Below are 23,918 nucleotides of genomic sequence, written 5' to 3'. Positions count from 1 at the left end.
GAGACTCTGTTCCCCCTTTTCTAAAGCCCCATGTGAGGGGCCCTTTTTGGAAAGAAATTCCAAGGCTGCTCTCAGCCCTCCTTCCATTTCTGGCCACCCCTGAAGGAGAGGGCGACCTGACCTGTCCCGGGGGCTACACTGAGCCTGGAAACTCAGACCATCCTCACCCCTGACACAGGAACCACCCTATCTTGACCTCTTTAGCCATGGGCTGAGCGCCATGGGGCAGCCTTCGAAAAGAGGCGAGGGAATGGATGCATAAAGAGGCCAGAGGGAGGAGGCTAGAAGAATTTAAGCCGAGTGGGAAGTATTTAAGAGTGGAGCCAACATTTTGTTGGAACCTTCCAGCCCCAAACTCTATCCTTGCTGCTCTGAACCTCCTAGACTAACAACCCCCCAGTGACAGTGGGGTAAGGATCTACCCAGGCCACCCCTGCGTGTGCCCTTCCCTCGGTCCCCTGCTTCCCCTAGGGCCCATCAGCTCCTGCAGGGGGGAGCTACGCCCCTCTGGGCCTCCAGACTCCAGCAACTCGGCTCTGGCCCCCAGGGCTCCCGCCAGGACCCAAGGGACCCATGGCGCAAGTCCACCAAGGTCCGCCCCCTTGGGAAGGAGGATGTGGGAGGCCGGGGCAGGGGGCCTGGGGATGACTGTCCTGGAGGGGGGGCGGGGGGGTCTGGAAACCACACTGGAGAGGCCTGGGTCCTGAGGCCCAGCGAGGGGCGATCGGGCGGCCTGTGGGTGAGCTGGGCAATAGGAAACGGTTTATTAGGAGGGAGTGGTGGAGCTGGGCCAGGCAGGAAGACGCTGGAATAAGAAACATTTTTGCTCCGTCCCCTTCCCAGTCCTGGGAGGCCGCCCGCCGCGCTAGCGCGCAGAGCGAGCCCCTCCCCGGCTCCAGCCCCGATCCCAGCCCCGGACCCCGGACCCCGGACCCCGGACCCCCAGCCCCGCGCTCTTACAACGACCACGGACACCCCTGCGGAGGGGAGGCCCCGCCCGCGGCACACTCCGGTCCTGCCCGCGCCCAAAGGTGAGTCGAAGTCGGAGGGAGGGAGGCCTGGCCCCCGCCCTAAGGCCCCCTTACTTCGGGCAGAGCCAGCTGTCCCAGCTGTCCCAGCCGTCCCGTGGCTGTCAGCGCACACCTGAGACTGGGAGGAGCCGGGCGAATTCCTCCACTGGGAATCCAAAACCTTTGCTCCTATTAGGTGTGAGCGCGCACGCGCAGGAGCTGGGGCGAAGGGGGGTGGGGGGGGAGAGGGGAGTAAGGGGAGGAGTGGGGAGTAGGGGGGGGAGAGGGGAGTAAGGGGGCTCTCACAACCTCTCTCCACTCAGGATTCTAGCTCCGCTGCTCCTGTGACCTACAGGGTCGTGTGTGTGTGTGTGTGTGTGTGTGTGTGTGAGAGAGAGAGAGAGAGAGAGAGAGAGAGAGAGGGAGGGAGGGAGGGAGGGAGAGAGGGAGGGAGAGCACAGGTGTGAGTGTCCACCCACATTTCACATTGTTGGCTTTCGCTTGGAGCCCACTTTTCCCAGGTGCCAATGTCATCTCACAATCCCCACTCAGCCTAGCCCTGCATGGCCTCACAAAGTCCCCTGTCACAGCTTTCCTTCAGGACCTAGGACAAAGGGGATTCCAGGGGATTCCCAGGAGGCTGAAGCCTTTGAAGCTCCTGAGCTGACTGTGTCCTGTCTTATTTTCCAAGGAAAGGTTGTACCCTCCAGGCCAGAGCAGCTTCTGAGTTTTCATCTGGCCTCTCACCTGGCTTCTGTGTCACTGAATTAAAAAAAAAAAAAATTAGCCAGGTGCTGGTGGGTCACTCTTGTAATCCTAGCTACTCAGGAGGCTGAGATCTGAAGATCCATGGTTCAAAGCCAGCCAGGGCAGGAAAGGCTATGAGACTCTTATCTCCAATTAACGACCAGAAAACAGGGAGTGGCACTGTGGCTCAAGTGGTAGAGCCCTGGCCTTGAACTGAAGAGCTGAGGGGCAGGGCCCAAGCCTAGAGTTCAAGCCCCACACCAACAACAGCAATAATGACAACACAAAAACAACAACAAAACACCTAGATTTTCCAGGAGCCCTTGGCTCAAGCCTATAATCCTAACTACAAAAGGAGGCTGAGATTTGAGGATTTGAGTTCAAAGCCAGCCCGGGCAGACAAGTCTGTGACACCCTTCTCTCCAATTAACTACCAAAAAAGCAGGAAGTAGCAGTGTAGTAGCTCAAGTGGTAAGACCCAACACTGAGCAAAAAAAAAGCTAAGGAACTACACCCAGGCCCTGAGTTCAAGCTCCAGGATACCACCCCCCACCAAAAAACAGCTACATTTTTGTTTTGAGTACTTACTACATAGACACTTCCAGACATTTTTGTCTCATGTAATCCTGGCTGCAGTCTAGCAAATGAAGGGTTATTATGCCTAGCCTCCAGAAGAAGAGACAGGTTCCGACCTGAATAACTTGTCCAGAGTTCCTTAGGTGGTGTCAATAGCATGGTTGGGGTTTTAATAACATTTATTAAGGGCTTATTGTATACCATTTAGTATTCTGCTAAATACCTTTATTACATTATACCTATGAAATAAACACTATTATTATTCCCATTGTACCTATGAGGGGAAGCCTACACCTAGAAATTTTAAGTAACTTACTTCAATTCTGATAGATACAAGTGGTTGAGAGTGGATTTGAACCCAGGTCTACATGATCCAGAGCCTACACTCTCATCTCTCTATTATAGAGTAGTCCCTCCTTATCTGCAGTTTTGTTTTCTCAGAGTTTGGTTATCTGCAATCAGCTGTAGTGTGAAAATATTAAATGGAAACTTCCAGAAATGACCAATTTGCAAATTCTACATTGTGCACAGTCCTGAACTGTGTGTTGAAACCTTGTGTCATCCTTCTCTGCCCACCTCAGATGTGAATTATCCCTGGGTCCAGTGTGTGCACGCTGTGCTGCCCGCCTGCCCATGAGTCACTCATTAGCGTTATGATTTTCAAATTGACTATGGAGGTTGTTGTAGGGCTTCTGTTCAAGTAGCCTTATAATGATTGGGATTACAGTCATGGTGGTTCATGCCTATAATCCCAGCTACTCAAGAGGCAGGAGGATGGGAGTTCAAAGCCGTTGCAAGCAAAATTAGTGAGACTCAATCTAAAAAACAAAACACTAACAAAAAGGCTAGGGATTTCAGAAGAGTGCCTGCCTAGCAAATGTAAGGCCTGGGTTCAATCCACAGGACCTAAAAAGGAAAAAGAACGGAAGGAAGGAAGGAGAAAGAAAGAGAGAGAGAGAGAGAGAGAGGGAGGGAGGGAGGGAGAGACAGGAAGGAAGGAAGGAAGGAAGAAAGAAAGAAAGAAAGAAAGGAAGGAAGGAAGAAAGGAAGGAAGGAGAGAAAAGCAAAGCCCGAAGCTGAGCACTGGTGGCTCACACCTGTAATCCTAGCTACTCAGGAGGCTGAGATCTGAGGATCACTGTTTGAAGCCAGCCCAGGCAGGAAAGTCTGTGAGACAGTTAACCACCAGAAAACAGGAAGTGGCACTGTGGCTCAAAATGGTAGAGCAAAAAAGCTCAGGGACAGTGCCCAGGCCCTGAATTCAAGTCCCATGACTGACAGAAAAGAAAAAAGACTTTAAAAAAAAGCAGGTTGTTAAAAATACTGTATTTTCTTACTATTGTTGTTAATTTCCCCTCCTTCACCCCCCCACCCGTGCCCCAGTCCTGGGGCTTGAACTCAGGACCTGAGCACTGTTCCTGAGCTTCTTTTGCTTAGGCTAGCACTCCAACACTTGAGCCAAAGCACCACTTCTGGCTTTTTATGTTTATGTGGCTTCATGCATGCTAGGAAAGCACTCTACCCACTAAGCCACATTCCTGGCCCTCTCTCTTTTGATGACAGTCCTGTGGCTTGAACTTAGAACTTGGGTGCTGTCCTTGAGCTTCATTTTGCTCAAGGCTAGCACTCTATCACTTGAGCCACAGCACCATTTCCAGTTTTGTCTGAGTAATTTATTGGAGATAGGTCTCATGTATATTCCTACCCTGGCTGGCTTTGAACTACAATCCTCAAATCTTAGCCTCCTGAGTAGCTAGGATTACAGGTGTGAGCCACTAGCTCCCAGCTAACAGGAAAGGATTTATAAACAGCAATCTAAGTTGGTTAAGGCACATTTAATGATTATGGGTATGTGATGTGTTATCCTGAGCCCCAGTTTCCCTATGGGATTGTAAGGATTAAATGCAATAAACCATTCAAGTTCAGTACTTGGCATGTAACTAGTACTTACAACCAGTGAAGTATTACTGTTATTTCACAGTGTTAAGCTAATGTTTGGAATTATCTTAACATTTGTGATTTCTGGCCAGTAACACTGATACTTCAGTCTGCAGGAGATATTCCATGCAGCTTTGCTAAGAAGCCAAAAGATAGTAGAAGGCCATACAAGTTTGTTTGTGAGGCAATCAAATGCAGTGTGAACTGTATGCAGTCGGCTCTGAATCTGGCTTGGTAAGAACCCAGATTCATGGAAGTGGCACTGTGGCTCAAGTGGTAGAACGCTCGCCTTGAGCTGAAGAGCTCAGGGACAGTGTCCAGGCCCAGAGTTCAAGCCCCATGACTGACAAAAATAAAAAATAAAAAAGAACCCAGATCCACTCCTGCATTTAGCTTTATTGGGAGCATGTTTAAGAGCTGGATATCCTGACATGGCATCAGTGGCTTGTACCTGTCATCCTAGCTACTCAAGAGACTGAGCTCTGAGGATCACAGTTTGAAGCCAGCCTGGGCAAGAAAGTCTGAAAGACTCTTATCTCCAATTAACTACTAGAAAAGCCAAAAGTAGAACTGTGTCTCAAGTGGTAGAGAGCTATCCTTGAATAAAAAAGCTCAGGGACAGCACCCAGACCATGAATTTGAGCCCCAGGACCAGCAAACACACACACACACACACACACACAAGAACTGGACATCCCAATTGTACTCCATCACACTCCAAGGATTAGATCATATATGACTTTCTGCAATGTTACTGTCCTTTCCCTGTACTTCTAGTGTCCAGATCAAAGATCTCATCCCCACACTCACCCTACAATGTCACTAAGTCCTTGGCCTTGTACTTAGCCTTGTTTGTTCTTGCTCCCCCAGAAGATGGACACAGAGTAAGATCTAGAATCCCTTCTCTCTGCAGCCCATGTCCACTCACCCAGCAGGGCATTGAACAGCAGAATGACAGCTCAGGAGCCAGGCACAGCTCTGTGTAGGATGTGTTACTTACCACCGAGTGCCTGCACAAACTGCCCAGACTTTCATGGAGAACAGTTTACAAAAGCATGTTTTGTTTTGCTGGTCTCCAGATAGACTGGATGGGGATCTGGAGTTAGGGGTGAGACCACAAGCTGTGCATCTGTGTAATAGAGAAGGCAAACAGGTGGCCAGGAGACGGGGAGGGAAATGCAAGCTTGGATAGAAGGACCTAGAAGAATGCCAGAGGTCTCTGGTTTTAGCCACTTCCTGCCCCATACCCTCTTCTTAGCTGCTTTCTGGGCAAGTGATGACTGCCAAGAGTGACTGTTTGACCACATTTTAGTGAGCAAGCTTATCTGGAACATTCTGCCTGGCCCACTGCAAAGTAATTGCCAGAGTTCTCACTGGTTGCCCAGAAGAATGAGGCAGGAGATCAGGCAGAGGCCAGGGACAATGCTGCAGCCCAGGGCTCTGCTTCCTCTCCAGGCCAGGCCTCTGGGCCAGAGAAAGCCCAGACAGGAAGGCTAGAGCTGCCATCAGCCAGAGAGGCCCATGAAACCCTCTTACCGCCCTACCCTCAGCCATTCTGCCCACAAAGCCCCAGCTCCTTGGATTTTCATTTGGTACCAATCTGAGACTATGGACCCTTTGTAACCTGGCTATATGCACATCCTTACCAGCCTCACTTTGTGTGTGTGTGTGTGTGTGTGTGTGTGTGTGTGTGTGTATACTGGGGCTTAAATTCAGGGCCTGAGTGCTGTCTCTTTGCTTTTTGGCTTAAGGCTGGTGCTCTATCACTTAGGTGACTTAGCTCACCTTTCTGCTTTTTGCTGGTTAATTGGAAATAAGAGTCTCAAGGACTTTCCTATCCAGGAACTTCAATCCTCCTAAATCACTAGTATTACAGGTGCCCAGCAACCTACCAGCCTTACCTGTATTAGGCCAGAAATAAAACTTTTTTTCTCTTGGGGTCCAATCCCTACACACATGACTCCCCACTCTGCTCATCAGAAAGTCCTTGATGCTGCAGCCTCAGCCCACATTTTCTGCTTCTAAAGCTGTGAGAAATGAAGAGTGGGATTGGGGTGGCTTCTAATTCACAAGTCTACTTGGGTCCTCAGTTGGAGACTCTCATAGACCAGATGGAGACTATCATAGACCAGAATGATTCCTTTTAACAGTCTCTAGGACACTTCTGGAAAAGTCTAACCCTGGCCCACCATGTGTGCAAGTGTATTTCACGTCCCCTCCTGCATCACTGGCCCACATACCCCAACTCTTTCTCAGCACAAAAGGACAAGAAGGGGTCAGGGAATGGCTCTGGAGGGCACCTTTGTCTCTGGTGAGGTTGGCAGAGGTCCCTTTACAGTTGGCATGACATAGAATTGCTAAGCCTTTCCATGTTGGTGACAATCCTGCAGGCTCAGACCTGAGGAGACAGGGAGGAGCCCTGAATGGGGAATCTGGACACCTGGGTTGGACTCCTATTCTTGCAATGGAGTCCTGCCTGACCCTGGACAAGCTTCCCTTCTTGTGAGCCTTAATCCTTTCTCTAACATCAGGAATTGTCCTTTGACTTCCCAGGGCTCCTCTCTGGCTGTGTCAGGTAGTTCTTCGAACCCAAAGTGGGTCCTCCAGGCCCTGTGGCTGCCCCGGCCTGCCCTGACAACATGCCCGTTAATTCCCTGCTCTGCGTGACTCCTGCCTATTCTATCCAGACCCCAATCTAAACAATCTTGATTCCTGTTCCCAACTTGGCGGGACCCTGAATGGCAGGAAGTGAAGACAGGAGCCTGTTTATGTTTGAGGCTGCCAGGGCCTAGGGATGGGGGAGGAAGGGGTTGTTCTGGGAAAGGGTGGGCAAAGGTGGAGGCTGAGAGAGGGGAGCTGCTAGAAGAGATTCTCCTTGCAACCCTCCCAGCCTGCTCCAGTCTAAGCTCAGCAGCAGACTGTGCAGATCTGGGGTTCTTTCCAGTTCTCAGTCACTGAAACATGGCTTTCCACCCTTCACCCCTAACAGGATGGTTTCCATGGGGAAGTGAACCAGGACTTCCCTTGCAGGCCCCGCCCCAAAACCAGACGTAGGATTGGGGAGGTGGCCTCTGCCTCCTCCCCCCCTCAAACCTTCCAGTAATTTCCTTCTGGTAGGAGAGAGCACAGCTGTCACATCTCCCCTCCTCTCACTCTCCTCTCTCCAGGGACCATGACCTTGGGCCTCCCCGGGAGGAGTCTTCTGATGCTGTTGATGGCCTTGGGCCTGACTCAGAGTGAGTATGGGAGGAACCTGGGCCTGGATGGAGAAAGGCTATTTGGGCACAACTCAGCTCTTGCTGGGGTTGAATCTGAGGTGCTGCAGAGCGGTTAGGAGTGGCTGGAGGGTGGGGATAGAAAGATTCAATTAGACTAAACTTCCAGCTGTCCCAACTCTCTTTGTTTTGTGTGTGTGTGTGTGTGTGTGTGTGTGTGTGTGTGACAGAGAGAGAGAGAGAAAGGGCTTAAACTCATATACCTTTAACTTTTTCATTCAAGGCTGGCACTCTACCACTTGAGCCACAGCTCCACTTTTGTTGGTTAATTGGAGATAAGTCTCACCGACTTCTTTTGAGCCTCAGATCTCCACATCCTGACAGCTTTTGCTGTCTTCTTAATATAATCCTGAAGGCTAGAGCTTTATCCTACTCCAGGGTGGGTTCCTACAGGTTGGGGTGGGGAGTGTTAGCAAGGAGAGTCTTGGAGAGGCTTCAGGGGCCTGGAGGTTGGGTGTCAGGACAGACAGGGGGAAAAGCTAGCTTCTCAATCTCCGCTGCCCCCATTGAGGTAAGGCCCTGAGGAAGGATGGTCAGGGGATGGAAGTAAGGGATCAAAGGCCTCCAAGGGTTTGTTTGAGGGACCAGAAGGGAGGGGATGTTGAGACGGGAATGGATGTGGACCTTACTTTTGGAAAGCTGTGCCCAGCATGGCTGAGCTTGCAGTGTGTCTCTCAGGTGACTCCATGAAGCCTTCTCGGCGCCCGCTGGTGAACTGCACGTGTAAGAGCCCATACTGCAGGGAGCCTACCTGCCTGGGCAGCTGGTGTACAGTGGTGCTGGTTAGGGAGCAGGACAAGGACCCCCAAGAATATCGGGGCTGTGGGAGCCAGAACCAGGAGCTCTGCAGGGGGCACCCCACTGAGTTCGTCAATCATTACTGCTGTGACAGTCCCCTCTGTAACCACAACGTGTCCCTGGTGCTCAAGGGTAAGTCTGGTGGCCTGCCAGCCCTTCCCCATCTTCTCAGACCCTACCCTCCCTCCCCTGCTGTCTTCTCCTCTGCCTCATAACAGGGAGGAAGGGGGCAAGGGCAGGAGGCTACCACTGGACTGGCACAGTGATCTGGCCCAGTGCAGAGGAGCTGGCCTAGTGGAAGCTGGGACTTAGTGTCCCCCTCCCCCAGCTACTCAACCTCCTACGAAGGAGCCAGGAATAAGCCAGCTGCCTCTGATCCTGGGTCCTGTACTGGCCTTACTGGTCCTGGTGGCTTTGGGTGCTCTGGGAGTGTGGCATATCCGGCGAAGGCGAGAGAAACAGCGGGGTCTACGCAGCGACCTGGGCGAGTCGAGCCTCATCCTGAAGGCATCTGAGCAGGGGGACAGCATGCTGGGGGTATGATCCTGGGACCCAGGATGGAGGTGTGGGCAGATAGGAGCTACAGAGTCAGGTGGGGGTGGGGGTCCACTCAGAAATTAGGGTTGTCAGAGAACTGGTCCTGTGAGGAGCATGTAGTGACCTGATTGAGGCCAGAAGGGGGCTGTGTGGTGGGAATAGCTTCTGAGTGGCTTCTTGGTATTTCCAGGACTTCCTGGACAGTGACTGCACCACAGGCAGTGGCTCAGGGCTTCCCTTCCTGGTGCAGAGGACAGTGGCGCGCCAGGTTGCTCTGGTGGAGTGTGTGGGTGAGTGGAGGGTTTGGGCTTGGGGAGCAGGGACAAAGAGTTTCTCTAAGCATGGAGGAGTAAGGGAAATCTTGGCATCCAGAGTCAAAGAGAAAGAGAAGGGTGAGAATGGGAATTCTGCGGCAGTGAGTAAGAGATGGACCAGGGTATAAGTCTTTTTGCAAGAGCAAAACATAGTATGGGAACCTGGCACCAGTGACTCATGCCTGTAATCCTAGTGCTCAGGAGGCTGAGATCTGAGGATCATAGTTCAAAGCCAGCTAGGGCAGGAAAGTCTTTGAGACTCTTTTTTTTTTTTTTTTTGGTCTGGTTGTAGGCCCTGAACTCTGGGCCTGGGCATTATCCCTCAGCTCTTCAGCTCAAGGCTAGCATTCTACCACTTGAGCCACAGCGCCACTTCCAGCTTTTTTTTTCTTTTTGCTTATGTGGTGCTGAGGAATCTAACCCGGGGCCTCATGCATGCGAGGCAAGGACTTCACCACTGAGCCACTTTCCCAGCCCTCTTTGAGACTCTTATATCTACTAAACTACCAAAAAAGCTGTGGCTCAAGTGGTAGAGCATTAGCCTTTAACACAAAAGCTCAGGGGCAGAGCCCAGGCCCTGAGTTCAAGCCCCAGGACTGACACCAAAAAAAATAAAGATATGCATAAAGTTAAAGGTTCTGTAGGTAGGATTGGCATAGCATCTGGATGGGGGAGAAGGTACTTCCAGAGCTGTGTGTGATTCTCACTTTCTCCTCTGGCCATTGAACCAGGAAAGGGGCGCTATGGAGAGGTGTGGCGGGGCTTGTGGCATGGCGAGAGTGTGGCAGTCAAGATCTTCTCCTCCAGAGATGAACAGTCATGGTTCCGGGAGACAGAGATCTACAACACGGTGCTGCTCAGACATGACAACATCCTAGGCAAGGGTGGGGGGAATAGAGGGGGGACTGCCCCTACTTGGAGCTTCCATCTCCTGCTCTTGGGCTGGAGTCCACACACTTCTCAACTTTGACTTAATCCAAAGTCTCCCGGCCCTCCTTCAGCTTAACTTCTGGCTCCAGTAACTCTGCTCCCTGATCAGAATGAAATGAATCCCTAACCAAGCTCCAGCTTTGGCTACTGGTGCTAAGGTCCTACCTTGGACCCTGACCAGTCCAGCCTCCCTTTTCCCCAGTCCTTTGGTTCAGTCACCTGATCCTTCTTTCACACACAGGCTTCATCGCCTCCGACATGACCTCACGCAACTCCAGCACACAGCTATGGCTCATCACTCACTACCACGAGCATGGCTCCCTCTATGACTTTCTACAGAGACAGACCCTGGAACCCCAGCTGGCCTTGAGGCTGGCTGTGTCTGCTGCCTGTGGCTTGGCACATCTGCACATGGAGATCTTTGGCACGCAGGGCAAACCGGCCATCGCCCATCGTGACCTCAAGAGCCGCAATGTGCTAGTCAAGAGCAACCTGCAGTGCTGTATCGCTGACCTAGGTGGGTGTGCAAAGTGGGGTGGAAGAGGGAGAAGGAGGTGAGACAGGGCGAGGAGGACCCTGGGCAGGTGGACAGAGTTTGTACTCTGGGATTCTTTGCCTGTTTTGGTGAGCTGAGACTATGACTAGTACTTGAAAACTTGGAGAAATCTGTTGTCTCATTTCTCTTTCACAAGAGTCCTAAAGTTGTCTTAAATCCCCCTGTGTGCGTGCATGTGTACATGTGTGTGTGCATATGTGTTTGTGTATATGTGTGTATGTGTGTGTGTGCGTGTGTGTGTGCTGGTACTGAGGCTTGAATTCAGGACCTTATACACTCCCTTGGCTTTTTTTGCTCATGGCTGGTACTCTACCACTCTAGCTTTTTGGTGGTTAATTGGAGATAAGAGTCTCACGGACTTTTTTTGTCCATCTTGCTTGAATAATGATTCTCAGATCTCAGCCTCCTGAGTAGCTAGGATTACAGGTAGGGACCACTTAACTCCCACTTAACTCCCCCCCCCTTTTTTTGTTTTCTTCTTTTTTTGTCACTTGTGGGGCTTGAACTCTGGGTCTGGGTACTGCCCCTTAGCTCTTCAGCTCAAGGCAAGTGCTTTACCACTTGAATCACAGCACCACTTCCGGTTTTCTGGTGGTTAATTGGAGATAAGAGTCTCACAGTTTTCCTGCTTTCCTGCCTGGGTTGGCTTTGAGCCACAATCCTCAGACCTCAACCTTCTGAGTAGCTAGGCTTACAGGCATGAACCACCAGTGACTCGCTTAACTCCCTTTTCAAGACCAGAGTCTCCACCACTCACACTAGCTCCAGGCAGGAAGAGACCCAGGAGTCCAAGAACCTCATCCTAGCTTCATTTGGGCACATCCTCCCCAGCATCCCCCAGCCCATTCTCCAGCACTGACTTCATGGTTCTTCTCTGTGAAATGGACATCATAAAGCCAGCCTTGCCTATTCACATCTCAGTGGGTTCTTGGGTCTATACAAGAGAAGGGTAACTGGAATAGGTGTTCTCCCTCTGGCTACTGCCTTCCAGCCAATCTTAGGACAGGTCTCTCTGTCGGCTCCCCTATGTCTGTCTCCTGCCTCCTGGGCCCCCTGCCTCTGGAAATAGTTCTGTGTGGGCCAGACTGAGTGGCTACAGTGACAAATCTTCTACCTGTAGGCCTGGCTGTGATACACTCCCAGGGTAGCGATTACCTGGACATCGGCAACAACCCGAGAGTGGGCACCAAGCGGTACATGGCGCCCGAGGTGCTGGATGAGCAGATTCGCACTGACTGCTTTGAGTCCTACAAATGGACTGATGTCTGGGCCTTTGGCCTGGTGCTGTGGGAGATCACCCGGAGGACCATCATCAATGGTGAGAGGCTACCATGCTCAGCGTGGGAGAAGGGGAAGGAGGCCGGTAGAGATGGGGGCTTCCTGCAGTCGCTGCTGTCCATGGCCTGAGGGGTTTGAAGCTATGACTCCTAGTATTCTTCACTGTCACCCACTGGCTGAGTCAGCCAAGTGGCCGTGTGTGTGTGTGTGTGTGTGTGTGTGCGTGTGTGCGCTAGTCCTGGGGCTTGAACTTAGGGCCTAGGCACTGACCCTGAGCTTTTTTGCTCAAGACTAGTGCACTACCACTTAAACCTCAGCCCCACTTCCAGTTTGTTTTTTTTTTGGTAGTTAACTAGACATCAGAATCTCATGCCCGGGCTGGCTTTGAATCACAACCCTCAGACCTCAGCCTCCCAAGTAGCTAGGATTACAGGTGTGAGCTACCAGCATTCAGCCTAAGTGACCTTTTAAGGAGCATGTGTCTGAATGTGGCTGTAAAATCTGAAATATTATCTGACATGTGTTGAGCCTAAATATGTAGCATGCTATATTCTCTCCACATACTATCTTCTTTAAATCTCCCATTTTGGATGAGGGGGGGGGTATTGCTTAGTGGTTAAAGGATTGGAATCAGAGTGTTTAGATTCAATTCCAAGTATATAATGACTGAGCAGGTTATTTGACCTCCTTGTGCCTTAGTTTCTTCATTTGTAAAATGATAATTAAGAATATCTGCTAGCCAGGCATGCTGATGCATGATTGTAATTATAGCTGCTTGGAAAGCAAAGATTGGAAGGATGGTGATTTGAGGCCCCAAAGTAAGCAAGACCTTCATCTCAATCAATAAGCCAAGTGTGGTTCAATCCCAGTTATTTTGGAAAGCAATGATAGAAAGATCATGTCCACCTCAGGCAAAAATGAGAGATGTTCTCTGAAAAATAAAAACAAAAAAGGCAGTGTGGCACAAATGGAAGGGCACCTGCCTAGCAAGCACAAGGCCCTGAGTTCAAACCTCAGTACTATAAACAAACAAACAAAACCAGAAAAGCAACCTAAATAGCTTATAGTTGTTGAGCTAATCCAACAGAAGTATTCAGAACTATCTAGAGATAAATATTAGTGACCATTATTGTAATGAGTGCCTAATACAGTAATGTCCCCATTGTATAGCAATGTCCCCATTCTGAGGCATGGAATCATAGCTGGCTAGAGGCTTCATTGGTGTCTGAGAGTGGGTGATCTGATTCTGGGGCCAGTACTCATCACAGTGGCACTTAAATGTCTGTGGTCCCTGATTTCCTCAGCCCATCACAGTACCTGTGCTGCCTGAAGACTGCAGCTTCATTATGCTGTGGATTGCCATGGTGGTGTGAGGCACAGCTCTGATTTGGGGAGACTGGCAAAGACATCTGCCCTAGGCAGCCCTGTGGTCGGTGCTCTTTTAGCCCTGGTTGGATGGGAGATGTGAGGTCATCTGGACTGATGGGAGCATTGTCAGCCTGTGTGGAGGCCAGCCACGGCCAGGGGCTGCTAGGAGTCCTACAGATTGGGGAAAATTCTCAGGACATGACTTGTCTCTGCTCAGAAATATTCTCATTGCTAAAAACATTCCTAGAAGTCAGTCCTTGGGACTTCAATTGTCCTCAAGGTCATTGACTTGACAGTCTGGTCCCTCTGGGGGAGTTGTCTTTTTTTTTTTTTTTGGGTCCGGTTGTGGAGCCTGAACTCTGGGCCTGGGTGCTGTCCCTCAGCTCTTCAGCTCAAGGCTAGCGCTCTACCACTTGAGCCACAGCGCCACTTCTGGCTTTTTTTTTGCTTATGTGGTGCTGAGGAATCGAACCCAGGGCCTCAGGCATGCAAGGCAAGCGCTCTACCACTGAGCCACCTTCCCAGCCCAGAGTTGTCTTTTTCTTCTCTTCTTTTTCTCCTTCCTTCCTTCCTTCCTTCCTTCTTTCCTTCATTCCTTCCTTCCTTCCCTCTCTCTCTTTCTTTTTTTTTGCTACACAGGTGCTCTACTACTTCAGCCATACCTCCAGCCTCATTTTGCTTTTTGTTCTTTTTGGCTAGTCCTGGAACTTGAACTCAGGACCTAGGCCCTTGATCTTTTTTGTTCAAGGATAGTACTCTACCACTTGAACCATAGCTCTACATCTGGCTTTTTGGTGATTAATTATAAATAGTCTCATATGTTTTTGTATCCCAACTGGCTTTGAAACACCATCTTCAAATCTCAACCTCCTGAGTAACTAGAGTTACAGGTGTGAGTCACTGGTGCCCAGTGTGCCTTGACTGTTTTTCAAGGTTGGGTTTTGCCTTATGCCTGGGCCTGCCTGGGCTAGGATCCTCCCACTTAGGCTTACCTGTGTCTCTGGGAACAACAGGCACATGACACACTGTGCAGTCATTGTGCTTCTTCTATAGCTGAGAAAACAGCATATACAGTCCTAACCCAGAAGTTGGTTAAGATGAAATCTCTTGAACTTCTTTATTTTTAATCCTAGCTGGCCCTGAACTGTGATTCTCACCCTCTGCCTCCCCCAAATATCTAGGATTATAGGCTTGAGCCACTGTGCCCTGCTCCTCTGGAAATCCCTTAAGGGACTCTAATTCTGGTGTGTAAACTGCCAAGTGGGGTAAGAGGCTAGAGTGTGGAGAAAGGACACCTGGACGGAGCCAAGACCAGGCTACCGGCAGGAAAGGCAAGGCTGGGAAGGCTGCCTCTGACTCCTGGGCTGAGGAGGGCAAGCTCCGCTAGCTGCACACAGATTCCAGGCGCATTATAAACACTGTAATCTGGTGTCAGCCCGGGCGCTGATTAAAGGCTCATTAGACACACTCAGGCCTCTGTGCAACACTGATTAAGGCGTGAGCGGCACAGGGGCGGCCTGGAAGCTCGCCATGGGGAGAACAGCTGGAGAAGGCTCCACTGAGTAGCCTGTGTGGCCAAGGCCAGGCCTAGAAGCAGGATGGGGCATGAGGCTGATTGCAACCCCGTCAGCCCCACGGTGTTCGGAAAGCTCCGAAGGCCAGTGCACTGGGGATAGAGTGGGGTAGGATGGGATCCGTGGAGACCCCAGTCTTACCTGACAGTGGGTGGACATTATCTGGGCCAAGGTAAAAATCCTTTCTTTTAGGAGAGATTTTTGTTGTTGTTGTTGTTGTTGTTAGTCATAGGGCCTGTGTACTGTTCCTGAGCTTTTTTTGCTCAAGGCTAGTGCTCTACCATTTGAGCCACAGCTCTATTTCCAGTTTTCCGGTGGTTAATTGAAGATAAGAGTCTCACAGACTTTCCTGCCTGGGCTTGCTTCAAACCAACACCCTCAGATCTCAGCCTCCTGAGTAGCTAGGATTATAGGTATGAGCTACCAACCAGCACCTGGCAGTTCTATCACTAAATTTCTAACCTTAATTTCTTGGCTGTAAAGGGGGAACTACTAAGTCCTTAGGGATGTTGTAAGGATTTAATGCAGAGTACTTAGGACAGTACCTGGCACATAGTAAAAGCTCAGTAAATAGTGGGTGCTGTTATCATTAGGTGGGCATCAGCATCCTGCCCTAGATACAAGGCAATTGATGAAAGACTGGGACAAGATTTAGTTTAACAATCTAACAAGTGCATTTGAATCTGGCTGTGTAAACTTGGGCCCTACTTTTCTGAGCCTCAGTTTCTTTTTTTTTTGTTTTTTGGGTCCGGTCGTGGGGCCTGAACTCTGGGCCTGGGCGCTCTCCCTCAGCTCTTCAGCTCAAGGCTAGCGCTCTACCGCTTGAGCTGCAGCACCACTTCCAGCTTTTTTCTTTTTGCTTATGTGGTGCTGAGGAATCGAACCCAGGGCCTTAGGCATGCAAGGCAAGCGCTCTACCACTGAGCCACCTTCCCAGCCCCTCAGTTTCTTTATCAATAGCATGGAGATATTAATGATGCCCCTCTTATACTGATGTCAAAATCACTAGCAAGATAGCTCCTATAACAGGGCTCGCATCTGGTACAATGCCTGGCACATGGGAAGTATAAAACCAAGACTGTAATCAGGGCTGGGAAGGTGGCTCAGTGGTAGAGTGCTTGCCTTGCATGCCTGAGGCCCTGGGTTTGATTCCTCAGAACCACATAAGCAAAAAGAACAAAGCCAGAAATGGCACTGTGGTTCAAGTGGTAGAGCGCTAGCCTAGAGCTGAAGAGCTGAGGGACAGCGCCCAGGCCCAGAGTTCAGACCCCCCAAAAAAATTAAAAAAAAAAAGACTGTAATCATTACTCATGTAACTGTGAGCCCTCTGTACAGTATCTTTACAATAAAAAAAAAAGACCCTAATCATGGGCTAGGAATGTGACTGAGTGGTAGAATGCTTGCCTAGCATGCATGAAGCCATGGGTTTAATTCCTCAGTACCACATAAACAGGAAAAGCTGGAAGTGGTCTGGAAGTGGCTCAAGTGGTAGAGTGCTAGCCTTGAGCAAAAACAGCTCAGGGACAGTGCCCAGGCCCTGAGTTCAAGCACCATGACTGGCAAAAAGTAAATAAAGACTGTAATCATTATTAGTTATAAATATGTTAATAGTTGTTACTAGTTATGAATACATTCATTATCTTACAGTATCCCTCTCAGGGCAGCATAGCCAGGCAACTTGCTTCTTGGCTCCTGGAACAGAGGCTCGACAAAGCTGTTCTCTAGGAGCCATTTTGCCTCCTGAGCTCAACGGCTTATATTCCCCCACCCCGCCCCAATCCTCAGGTCTTGTAGAGGACTATAGGCCACCCTTCTATGATGTGGTGCCCAATGACCCCAGCTTCGAGGACATGAAGAAGGTGGTGTGTATTGACCAGCAGACTCCTACCATCCCCAACCGGCTAGCTGCAGACCCGGTAAGGCCTCTGTGGAGCTGGGGCTGGGATGGCACAGGGTGGATTGAGGCTCACAGTTTGGGTTTCTGGGATCAGGAACTAGTGTCTCTGCTTCTTCAAGAGGTCTTCGGTGTATTCCTGAATTCTTGGCCTGTGGCTTTCTATCCAAGACCTTATTCAATGTGAGATTTTCAGAACCCTCCTCTTAATTTACCTGTGGAAAATCTCTGGTGCATTTTCTGCTATAGAGTTACAGAATTTTGTTTTTTTTCCTCCCTCAAAAAATTTAACATACAAAGACATTCATGTCTACACATACACATATATGTTAGATTGCTAGCCCCAAGTCTATTCTCTGTGTGTGTGCATGCACGTGTGCACGCAGGTATGCTTGGGTGCTGTCCCTGAGCATTTTTGCTCAAGGCTGGGCCCTCTATTACTTGAGCCACAGTTCCACTTCTGGCTTTTTGGTGGGTAAGTGGAGATTTGAGTCTATCAGATTTGTCTGATGGGGTTGGTTTCAAACCTCAATCCTCAGCTCATAGCCTGGTGAGTAGCTAAGATTACAGGCTTGAGTCACCAACACCCAGCTTCTGCTCATCTTCCATCCCTGTTACCTACAATAGTGCCTACATTCTGTAAATGCCCAATGAATATTTACTGAAAGAATTAATAAATGCACACATATCTATGCAAACAGACACATCCATTTCTATACAACATACATATTCATTAAAAAAAAACCCACATGGATGCCGTTGGGTACCAATGGCTCATACTTGTAACCGCAAACTACTCAGGAAGCTAAGATCTGAGAATCATAGTTCAAAGCCAGAAAAATCCATGAGAAGAAGCCTCAAGAGTTATAGTTCAAGTGTTAGAGTTCCAGCCTTGATCAAACATGCCAAGCGAGAGCACAAGGCACTATTACCAGAACAATACAAAGCAAAGCAAAGCAAAACAAAACCAAACCAATGGATGCATGCATTCCTGTGCATCTTGTGTGTGTACATGCGCGTGCATGTCCACACACACACACACACACACTCACTTTTAGGGACTAGAAGGGATGGACTGGCTCATTCTGGGCTCACCAAGCTTCCTAGGCTGGAGTCTTTTTTTTTTGGTCAGGTCGTGGGGCCTGAGCTCTGGGCCTGGGCACTGTCCCTCAGCTCTTCAGCTCAAGGCTAGTGCTCTACCACTTGCGCCACAGCACCACTTCCGGCTTTTTTTCTTTTTGCTTATGTGTTGCTGAGGAATCGAACCCAGGGCCTCAGGCATGCAAGGCAAGCGCTCTACCACTGAGCCACCTTCCCAGCCCCTAGGCTAAGTTCTTACCTGGACAATTTTTTATTTTTTGCCAGTCTTGGGCTTGAACTCAGGGCCTGGACACTGTCTCTGAGCTTCTTTTGCTCGAGGCTAGCACACTACCACTTGAGCTTTTTTTTTTTTTCTGTCTATGTGGCACTGAGGAATCAAACCCAGGGTTTCATGCATGCTAGGTAAGCACTCTACCACTGTGCCATGTTACCAGCCCCACATGTATTTTTAGAACAGTGCCCACCACTCATCCCTCCATTGCCCACTAGGCCTAGTCATGCTCTGTGCGGGAGGGTCTCAGCTGGGAATGCAGAAGCCCAAGCTAGCAGAGCTGCCCTTCCCTGGGGGTCCTGGTGGCATAGGTGTTGTTCACTCAGGAAGCCTGAGGGAATGAGACTGAATGCTCCTTGTTCTCTCTTCTTCCTGTCTCTACCCATTCCCTTCTGCTTCCATGTCTCTTCCTCTCCTCATCCTTTCCTGGCCTCTCCATCCTCACTCTCACCATTTGCCTTTCCTCACAAACTCCTGTCCAACACCCTCATTTCCCTCTTCCTGTATTGTTTTGTTTTGTTTCTCCCATCCTTCTGCTTGCATCTGTCTTCTTGGGCCATCCACTTCTCTGCCTCATTTCTCTTTCCTGACCTATGTCCCTACTTCCTCTCTGCCTCTCTCCAAACCCCTAGGTTCTCTGTGGCCTGGCTCAGATGATGCGGGAATGCTGGTACCCCAACCCTTCTGCCCGCCTCACCGCACTGCGCATCAAGAAGACCCTACAGAAACTCACCCTCAATCCAGAGAAGCCCAAAGTGATCCCCTAGTCCTGGGGCACTGGACTCTTTCTTTCTGTGGTGGGGGGTAGAGGGGGAAGTCATCTGGATGGAGGTAGTGTGAGGGTATTTAATAGGGTGGGATTGCCTCCCCATGGGGCAGCTGTGCCTGCCCAACTTGGCCTCCCCCTTCCCCCCCCCCCATTCAGCCAAAAATACAGCTGGGCTGAAATCTGATCCCCGCACTGTTTGGCCTGCTCAAAGTGGCTGTCTCCCTGACGCCTGTTTTCTCCCCCCAGCCCCTTATGCCAGTGGGGTGTACCGCACCACTCCCTGGGAAGGATGTAGCACCAGTTCCAAAGTCAGGGTAGCCAAGCCAGGGAATCACAGGTCCAGAGCTTAGTCCTGCAACATCCCTGCCCTCAGTCAACCCTGCTGCCCCACGAGAGCTGCCAGCATGAACATGCCACCTAGCCAGACCTCAGCCTCTGCACCATTCCCCAGATACATAGGGCTTGGCTCTGTCACATCTTGGTTTTCCATAGACATACTGGAAGATTTGGACTTAACTTCTTTGAATCTTCACCAGCTCTGATTTTCCTTGAGTGCCAACTTATGTGCCAGCTAAGTTCACCAATCTCATCTGTTCCTATTGCCCTGACCCTTGGCAATTTGAAAATGAGGACTGTTAGTGTGGGGGAGGGGGGCGGAATAAAGCTCCACTTCTTGCATTCAGCCATGCTGACATCATCCAGCTCTGTGCCCTCTGCCCCTTCTGAGGCTTTGTTCCCTGTCCCAGGGCTGAAGACTGCTTCCTCTGGAGACTCCAAGGCTCAAAAGAAATTTGGCAGTGAGGAGCTGTGGCTCACACCTACAATCCTAGCTACTCAGAAGGCTGAGATCTGAGGATTAGGATTGAGGTGTGAATCTAGGCCAGCAGAAAGGTCTATGAGACTTATTCCCAAATAACCAGCAGAAAAGCCAGAAGTAGAGCTGTGACTTAAGTGATAGTGCATCAGTCTTGAGTAGAAAAAAAAAAGCGTGAGAGTACAAGGCTCTGAGTTCAAGCTCCAGTAGGGTCACACATGTGCATGCACACATACATAAGCCTCCAACACCCAGATTCTTGCTCCCCAACTGGCCATGCCCAGACCTACATCCTAGGCCAGTCCTCAGAGCATGTATCTCAGAAGTTGATGGCCCTAGAGAAACACACAGAAAGAAAGTCTAGTGTTTGGAAAATTCAAGAGTATAAGCCCATGTAAGGAGCAGGTGACTCTGAGTTGAGTGGGTAAGCCCAAGCGAGTTGGTTAGGGGCAGAGCTGGAGGAGAAAGATGGGGTTCTGGCTACAGACAAGCCTAGTACCAACTGGGGAAGCCATGGCCTAGCAGCCCTGAGCCACTGGGAAGAAGCTAGACCATGCTCCTCCTACCTACACAACTTCCCCAGGCTGGGCCTCTGGGGTGTCTTCCTCCATCCCATCCCCGTCACCCACTTTCCCAGGCCTGTCCCCAGCATTGTGCAAGGCCCAAGGAGAAGTAGGAAGTGAAAGTGGGTGAAAACAGCTACATGGAGGGCTGGCTTCCCAGAGCTGTGGGACAGAGTGTACAGATTCTCCGGTTAGGAAGCCATCTTCTGCCTGAAGGATTTGACCTCTACTAGATTTAGGAGTGAACTCTCCCTGGGACTCCACAGCCAGAAATTAAAGACAGTAGCTAGCTCTCCAGAGCCTGGAAAGTTCCAGAGGGAGCTCTGAGGGTGGAGGAGGTGCAGGGAGGGAGGGAAAGGACCCCAAACTGGAAAGAACTGTCTGAAAATTCTTCTGTCTGAGAACAGAAGGATTTCCCCCCCACCCCCACACACCCCACCCCACCCCACCTCCACCATAGAAATCTGTCTCTGTCTCCCATCTCAAGTTGTGAGATGATGGCAGTAGCATAGGTATGCCATAAAGACTCAAATGTAAGATGTCCTGCAATAATATAACAATTCAAAATAAAATTCTAACAAGTAGTCACCACTCACATCAAGCAGTTTGTTACTCTATGCAATAATAACAATGACAGGTCTGGAATCCACTATGATTATGCAAGTTTGCTCATCAGCACTCACCAGAGGGAGCATGTTGCTGGGACAAGAGAGTCTGGCAGGAGAGGCAGACAGCTGGAAAGATCCCCTGAGGCTGGAGGATGTGAGGCTGGAATGTGAAGTTTGGAGTCTACAAGACCTTATGGCCTATTTTCAGGGTCTTATTCTGGCTACCCTTAGAGTTAGTCTATTACCAAGATCACAGCCTAACCACCCTAGGGTTGGTTCTTTAACAAATCAAAGCCACCTCTAGGACACGTTAGAGTTGGTTCATTAGCATGTCCTAGCTACTCTCAACCACTCTCAACTTGAAGTTGCCTAATTAATATGTCCACGCTGCTCTAGAACATCTTGGAGTTGGCCCATTAGCTATATTTGCACATGGTTCTGTTGCCATGGATCTAGGGAGGGGGGCAGGTGGTGTTTGAACCCTGACTATGGTCATTGGGCCATCTGGTCAGTTAGTCATCTGGTCCATGAGTGGAGTATACAGACACTAGGTGGAGTCAGAAAGACCTTTGGGCTGCCTGCCTGTGAGCTTGCCATGTGTTTTGTTGATAACTGACTTGTACTGCACCTATAACAGCTCCTTGGCTTGTGGGTATAACAAAATTTCACCTCTCTTACTTTGAGATACTATCTATGAGAACACTCAGTAGGTGACTTGTACATAGTAAGTTCTCCATACACCGTGGTTGACTCCTGAGCTGCTTGCTGACTCTTCCCAGGCTGATACCTCTGCTTACAGAGGTCCCAAGGGAACCAGAAGGGACAAGAAGAACAAGCTGCCAGGGTATATGTCCCCACATTATCCTTGGACTAGGCACAGCTCCAGAATGGACCTTCCCCAGGCCCTAGCAGGGCTTCAAATCTCAGCTCCAATCCTGGATGGGAAATAGCCTAAAGTTGCCCCCTGCTGGCCAATGAGCTGCCCGGCAGCTACTTCCCTCCACCATATAGGGCCCAGCCGCCAGTCTCCTAGCCAGCCCTAGCCAGCTAGCATAATTGCATGGTCTCTGTCTCCAATTAAACACACACACACACACACACACACACACACACACACACAGAGCTAGAGCTGTGGCTCAAACTGTAGAGTGCCAGCCTTGAGGGGGAAAAGCTAAGGAACAGATCCAGACCCTGAGTTCAAGCTTCAATACTGGCACAAAAACAAATCTAATTAAATAATAAAAGGTGGGAAGGACCTTGCCACCAGACTGTCTAGCTTGAGTATGGAAGCCTTGGTGTTAGAGGCTCGCTCGTTCTTTTTTGGTCAGTCATGGGGCTTGAACTCAGGGCCTGGGTGCTGTCTCTGAGCTTTTTCACTCAAGGCTAGAACTCTACTACTTTGAGCCACAGCTCCACTTCTGGTTTTCTGGTGGTTAATTGGAGTTGAGTCTCATGGACTTTCCTGTTGAGGCTGGCTTTGAACTTCAATCCTCAGATCTCAGCCTCCCAAGTAGATAGGATTACAGGTGGGAGCCACTGGTTTCCAACTTAGATACTCTCTTAAGGAAACAGGAAGAGAGTCTCAATTCAATTCCTGCTACCATGGACACTGTCTACTTCTGCAACCCCCAGTTGCCCCATGCTTGCAGCTGTTGCACTGGAATCAGGGCGCCTGCACAGCAGTACCTTCCCAGAGGACTGCAAGGGGCCTCTGCAGCTGGCGTTAGGGATGTTAATAGCATTCCTAGCACCTTGTAAAGGCACCCTTTCCCTTCCTTGAAGGCCTACCAGGCCCTGGTTCTTTCCTGAGAGTCACATCAGGGTTGGAGACCGGGGAGAAGAGAGTAGGAGAATCACAGAGCAAGAATTCCAGAAAGGCTAGTGGGATCTGGGGTGTGTGTGTGTGTGTGTGTGTGTGCTGGTACTATGGCTTGAATTCAAGGTTAGAGCACTGTCCCTTAGCTTTTTCTGCTCAAGGCTGGCACTCCACCACTTTCAGCTTTTTGCTGATTCATTAGAGATAAGAGTCTCAGAAACTTTCCTGCCTGGGCTGGCTTTGAACTACAATCCTCAGATCTCAGTCTCCAGAGTAGCTCGGATTATAGGTATGAGCCATTGGCCGTACATTGAGTCCTTGGAAAGTCACCATGTCTAAGCCTCCCTTCCTCTGTAGAATCCCAGGGAATGGGTTTGCCTTTTTATTTTTATTTTTTGCCTGTCTTGAACTCAGGGTCTGGGCATTGTCCCTGAGATTCTTTTGCTCAAGGCTGATACTCTACTACCTGAGCCACAGTGCCGCTTCTGGCTTTTTTTCTGTTTATGTGGTACTAAGGAAATGAACCCAGAGCTTTGTGTATGCTAGGCAAGCACTCTACCACTAAGCCACATTCCCAGCCCCTGTCTTTTTTTTTCTGGTTTTTGTGCCAGGATTGGGGTTTGAACTCAGGCCCTGAGTATTAGTATCCGTTAGCTTTTTCACTCAAGACTGGCACTCTTCCACTTGAGCCACACCTCCACTTCCACTTCTTTGATGGTTAATTGGAGATTAGAGTTGTATAGATTTTCATGCTCAGACTGGCTTTAGACCATGGTCCTTAGACCCTAGCCTCCTGAGTATCTGAGGTCACAGGAGTGAGCCACAAGTACCTGACATCTGCTTTGTCTTTGAGGGTAAAAATCTTGCTACTCCTTTTGCTTTTCAGGTGCTTTGCTGATTGCCTAGACGAGCTCAGCTTCCAACTTTCCTATGCAACTGGGAGGGATAATCTTGTGACAAAGGCCCTTCCAGAGGGCTGATAGGTGGTTGGATGCTGAAGAGGGGTGATGGAGGCTCTTGCAGGTGAGCCTTGATACTGAGGCCCATTCCTTCCTCTGCTGAGGCCTTGTGGTAGTACCTAGATTATGTAGGGCAGTTCTTTATGCCTTCCCAGGCACCATCCTCCTTCGGTCCTGCCTCACACTAGCCTGCAAGGAGAGTATTCTTCTTCCTCTAGATCC

General features: G+C 49.9%; 1 protein-coding gene across 2 annotated transcripts; it reads left to right on the top strand.

The window, feature by feature from the left end:
- The first annotated feature begins 568 nt into the window (after nucleotides 1-568).
- Nucleotides 569-19,616, top strand: Acvrl1 (activin A receptor type II-like 1). Of its 2 annotated transcripts, none has more exons than XM_013018859.1 (11): nucleotides 569-592; nucleotides 844-1,031; nucleotides 7,439-7,507; nucleotides 8,225-8,476; nucleotides 8,673-8,881; nucleotides 9,072-9,171; nucleotides 9,927-10,073; nucleotides 10,367-10,642; nucleotides 11,802-11,999; nucleotides 16,687-16,817; nucleotides 18,800-19,616. In XM_013018859.1, the coding sequence occupies exons 3-11, from the start codon at nucleotides 7,444-7,446 to the stop codon at nucleotides 18,932-18,934; spliced, it is 1,512 nt and encodes a 503-aa protein (XP_012874313.1). In that variant the 5' UTR covers nucleotides 569-592; nucleotides 844-1,031; nucleotides 7,439-7,443; the 3' UTR covers nucleotides 18,935-19,616. The 2 variants fall into 2 exon arrangements, with proteins under 2 accessions (XP_012874313.1, XP_012874312.1); XM_013018858.1 differs by lacking the exon at nucleotides 569-592 and adding an exon at nucleotides 692-739.
- Nucleotides 19,617-23,918: the final 4,302 nt, after the last annotated feature.

The sequence above is a fragment of the Dipodomys ordii genome, unplaced genomic scaffold (genome assembly GCF_000151885.1).
Source record: "Dipodomys ordii isolate 6190 unplaced genomic scaffold, Dord_2.0 Scaffold42, whole genome shotgun sequence".
Lineage (NCBI taxonomy): Eukaryota > Metazoa > Chordata > Mammalia > Rodentia > Heteromyidae > Dipodomys > Dipodomys ordii.
This window is presented reverse-complemented; position numbering and strand designations above follow the sequence as displayed.

Bases quoted from the DNA above. Each gene is read 5' to 3' on its own strand.
- Acvrl1 (XM_013018859.1), top strand. From the start codon at position 7,444: ATGACCTTGGGCCTCCCCGGGAGGAGTCTTCTGATGCTGTTGATGGCC. The intron at 10,643-11,801 runs GTGGGTGTGCAA...TTCTACCTGTAG, and splicing joins GTGCTGTATCGCTGACCTAG to GCCTGGCTGTGATACACTCC. The intron at 16,818-18,799 runs GTAAGGCCTCTG...CCAAACCCCTAG, and splicing joins ACCGGCTAGCTGCAGACCCG to GTTCTCTGTGGCCTGGCTCA.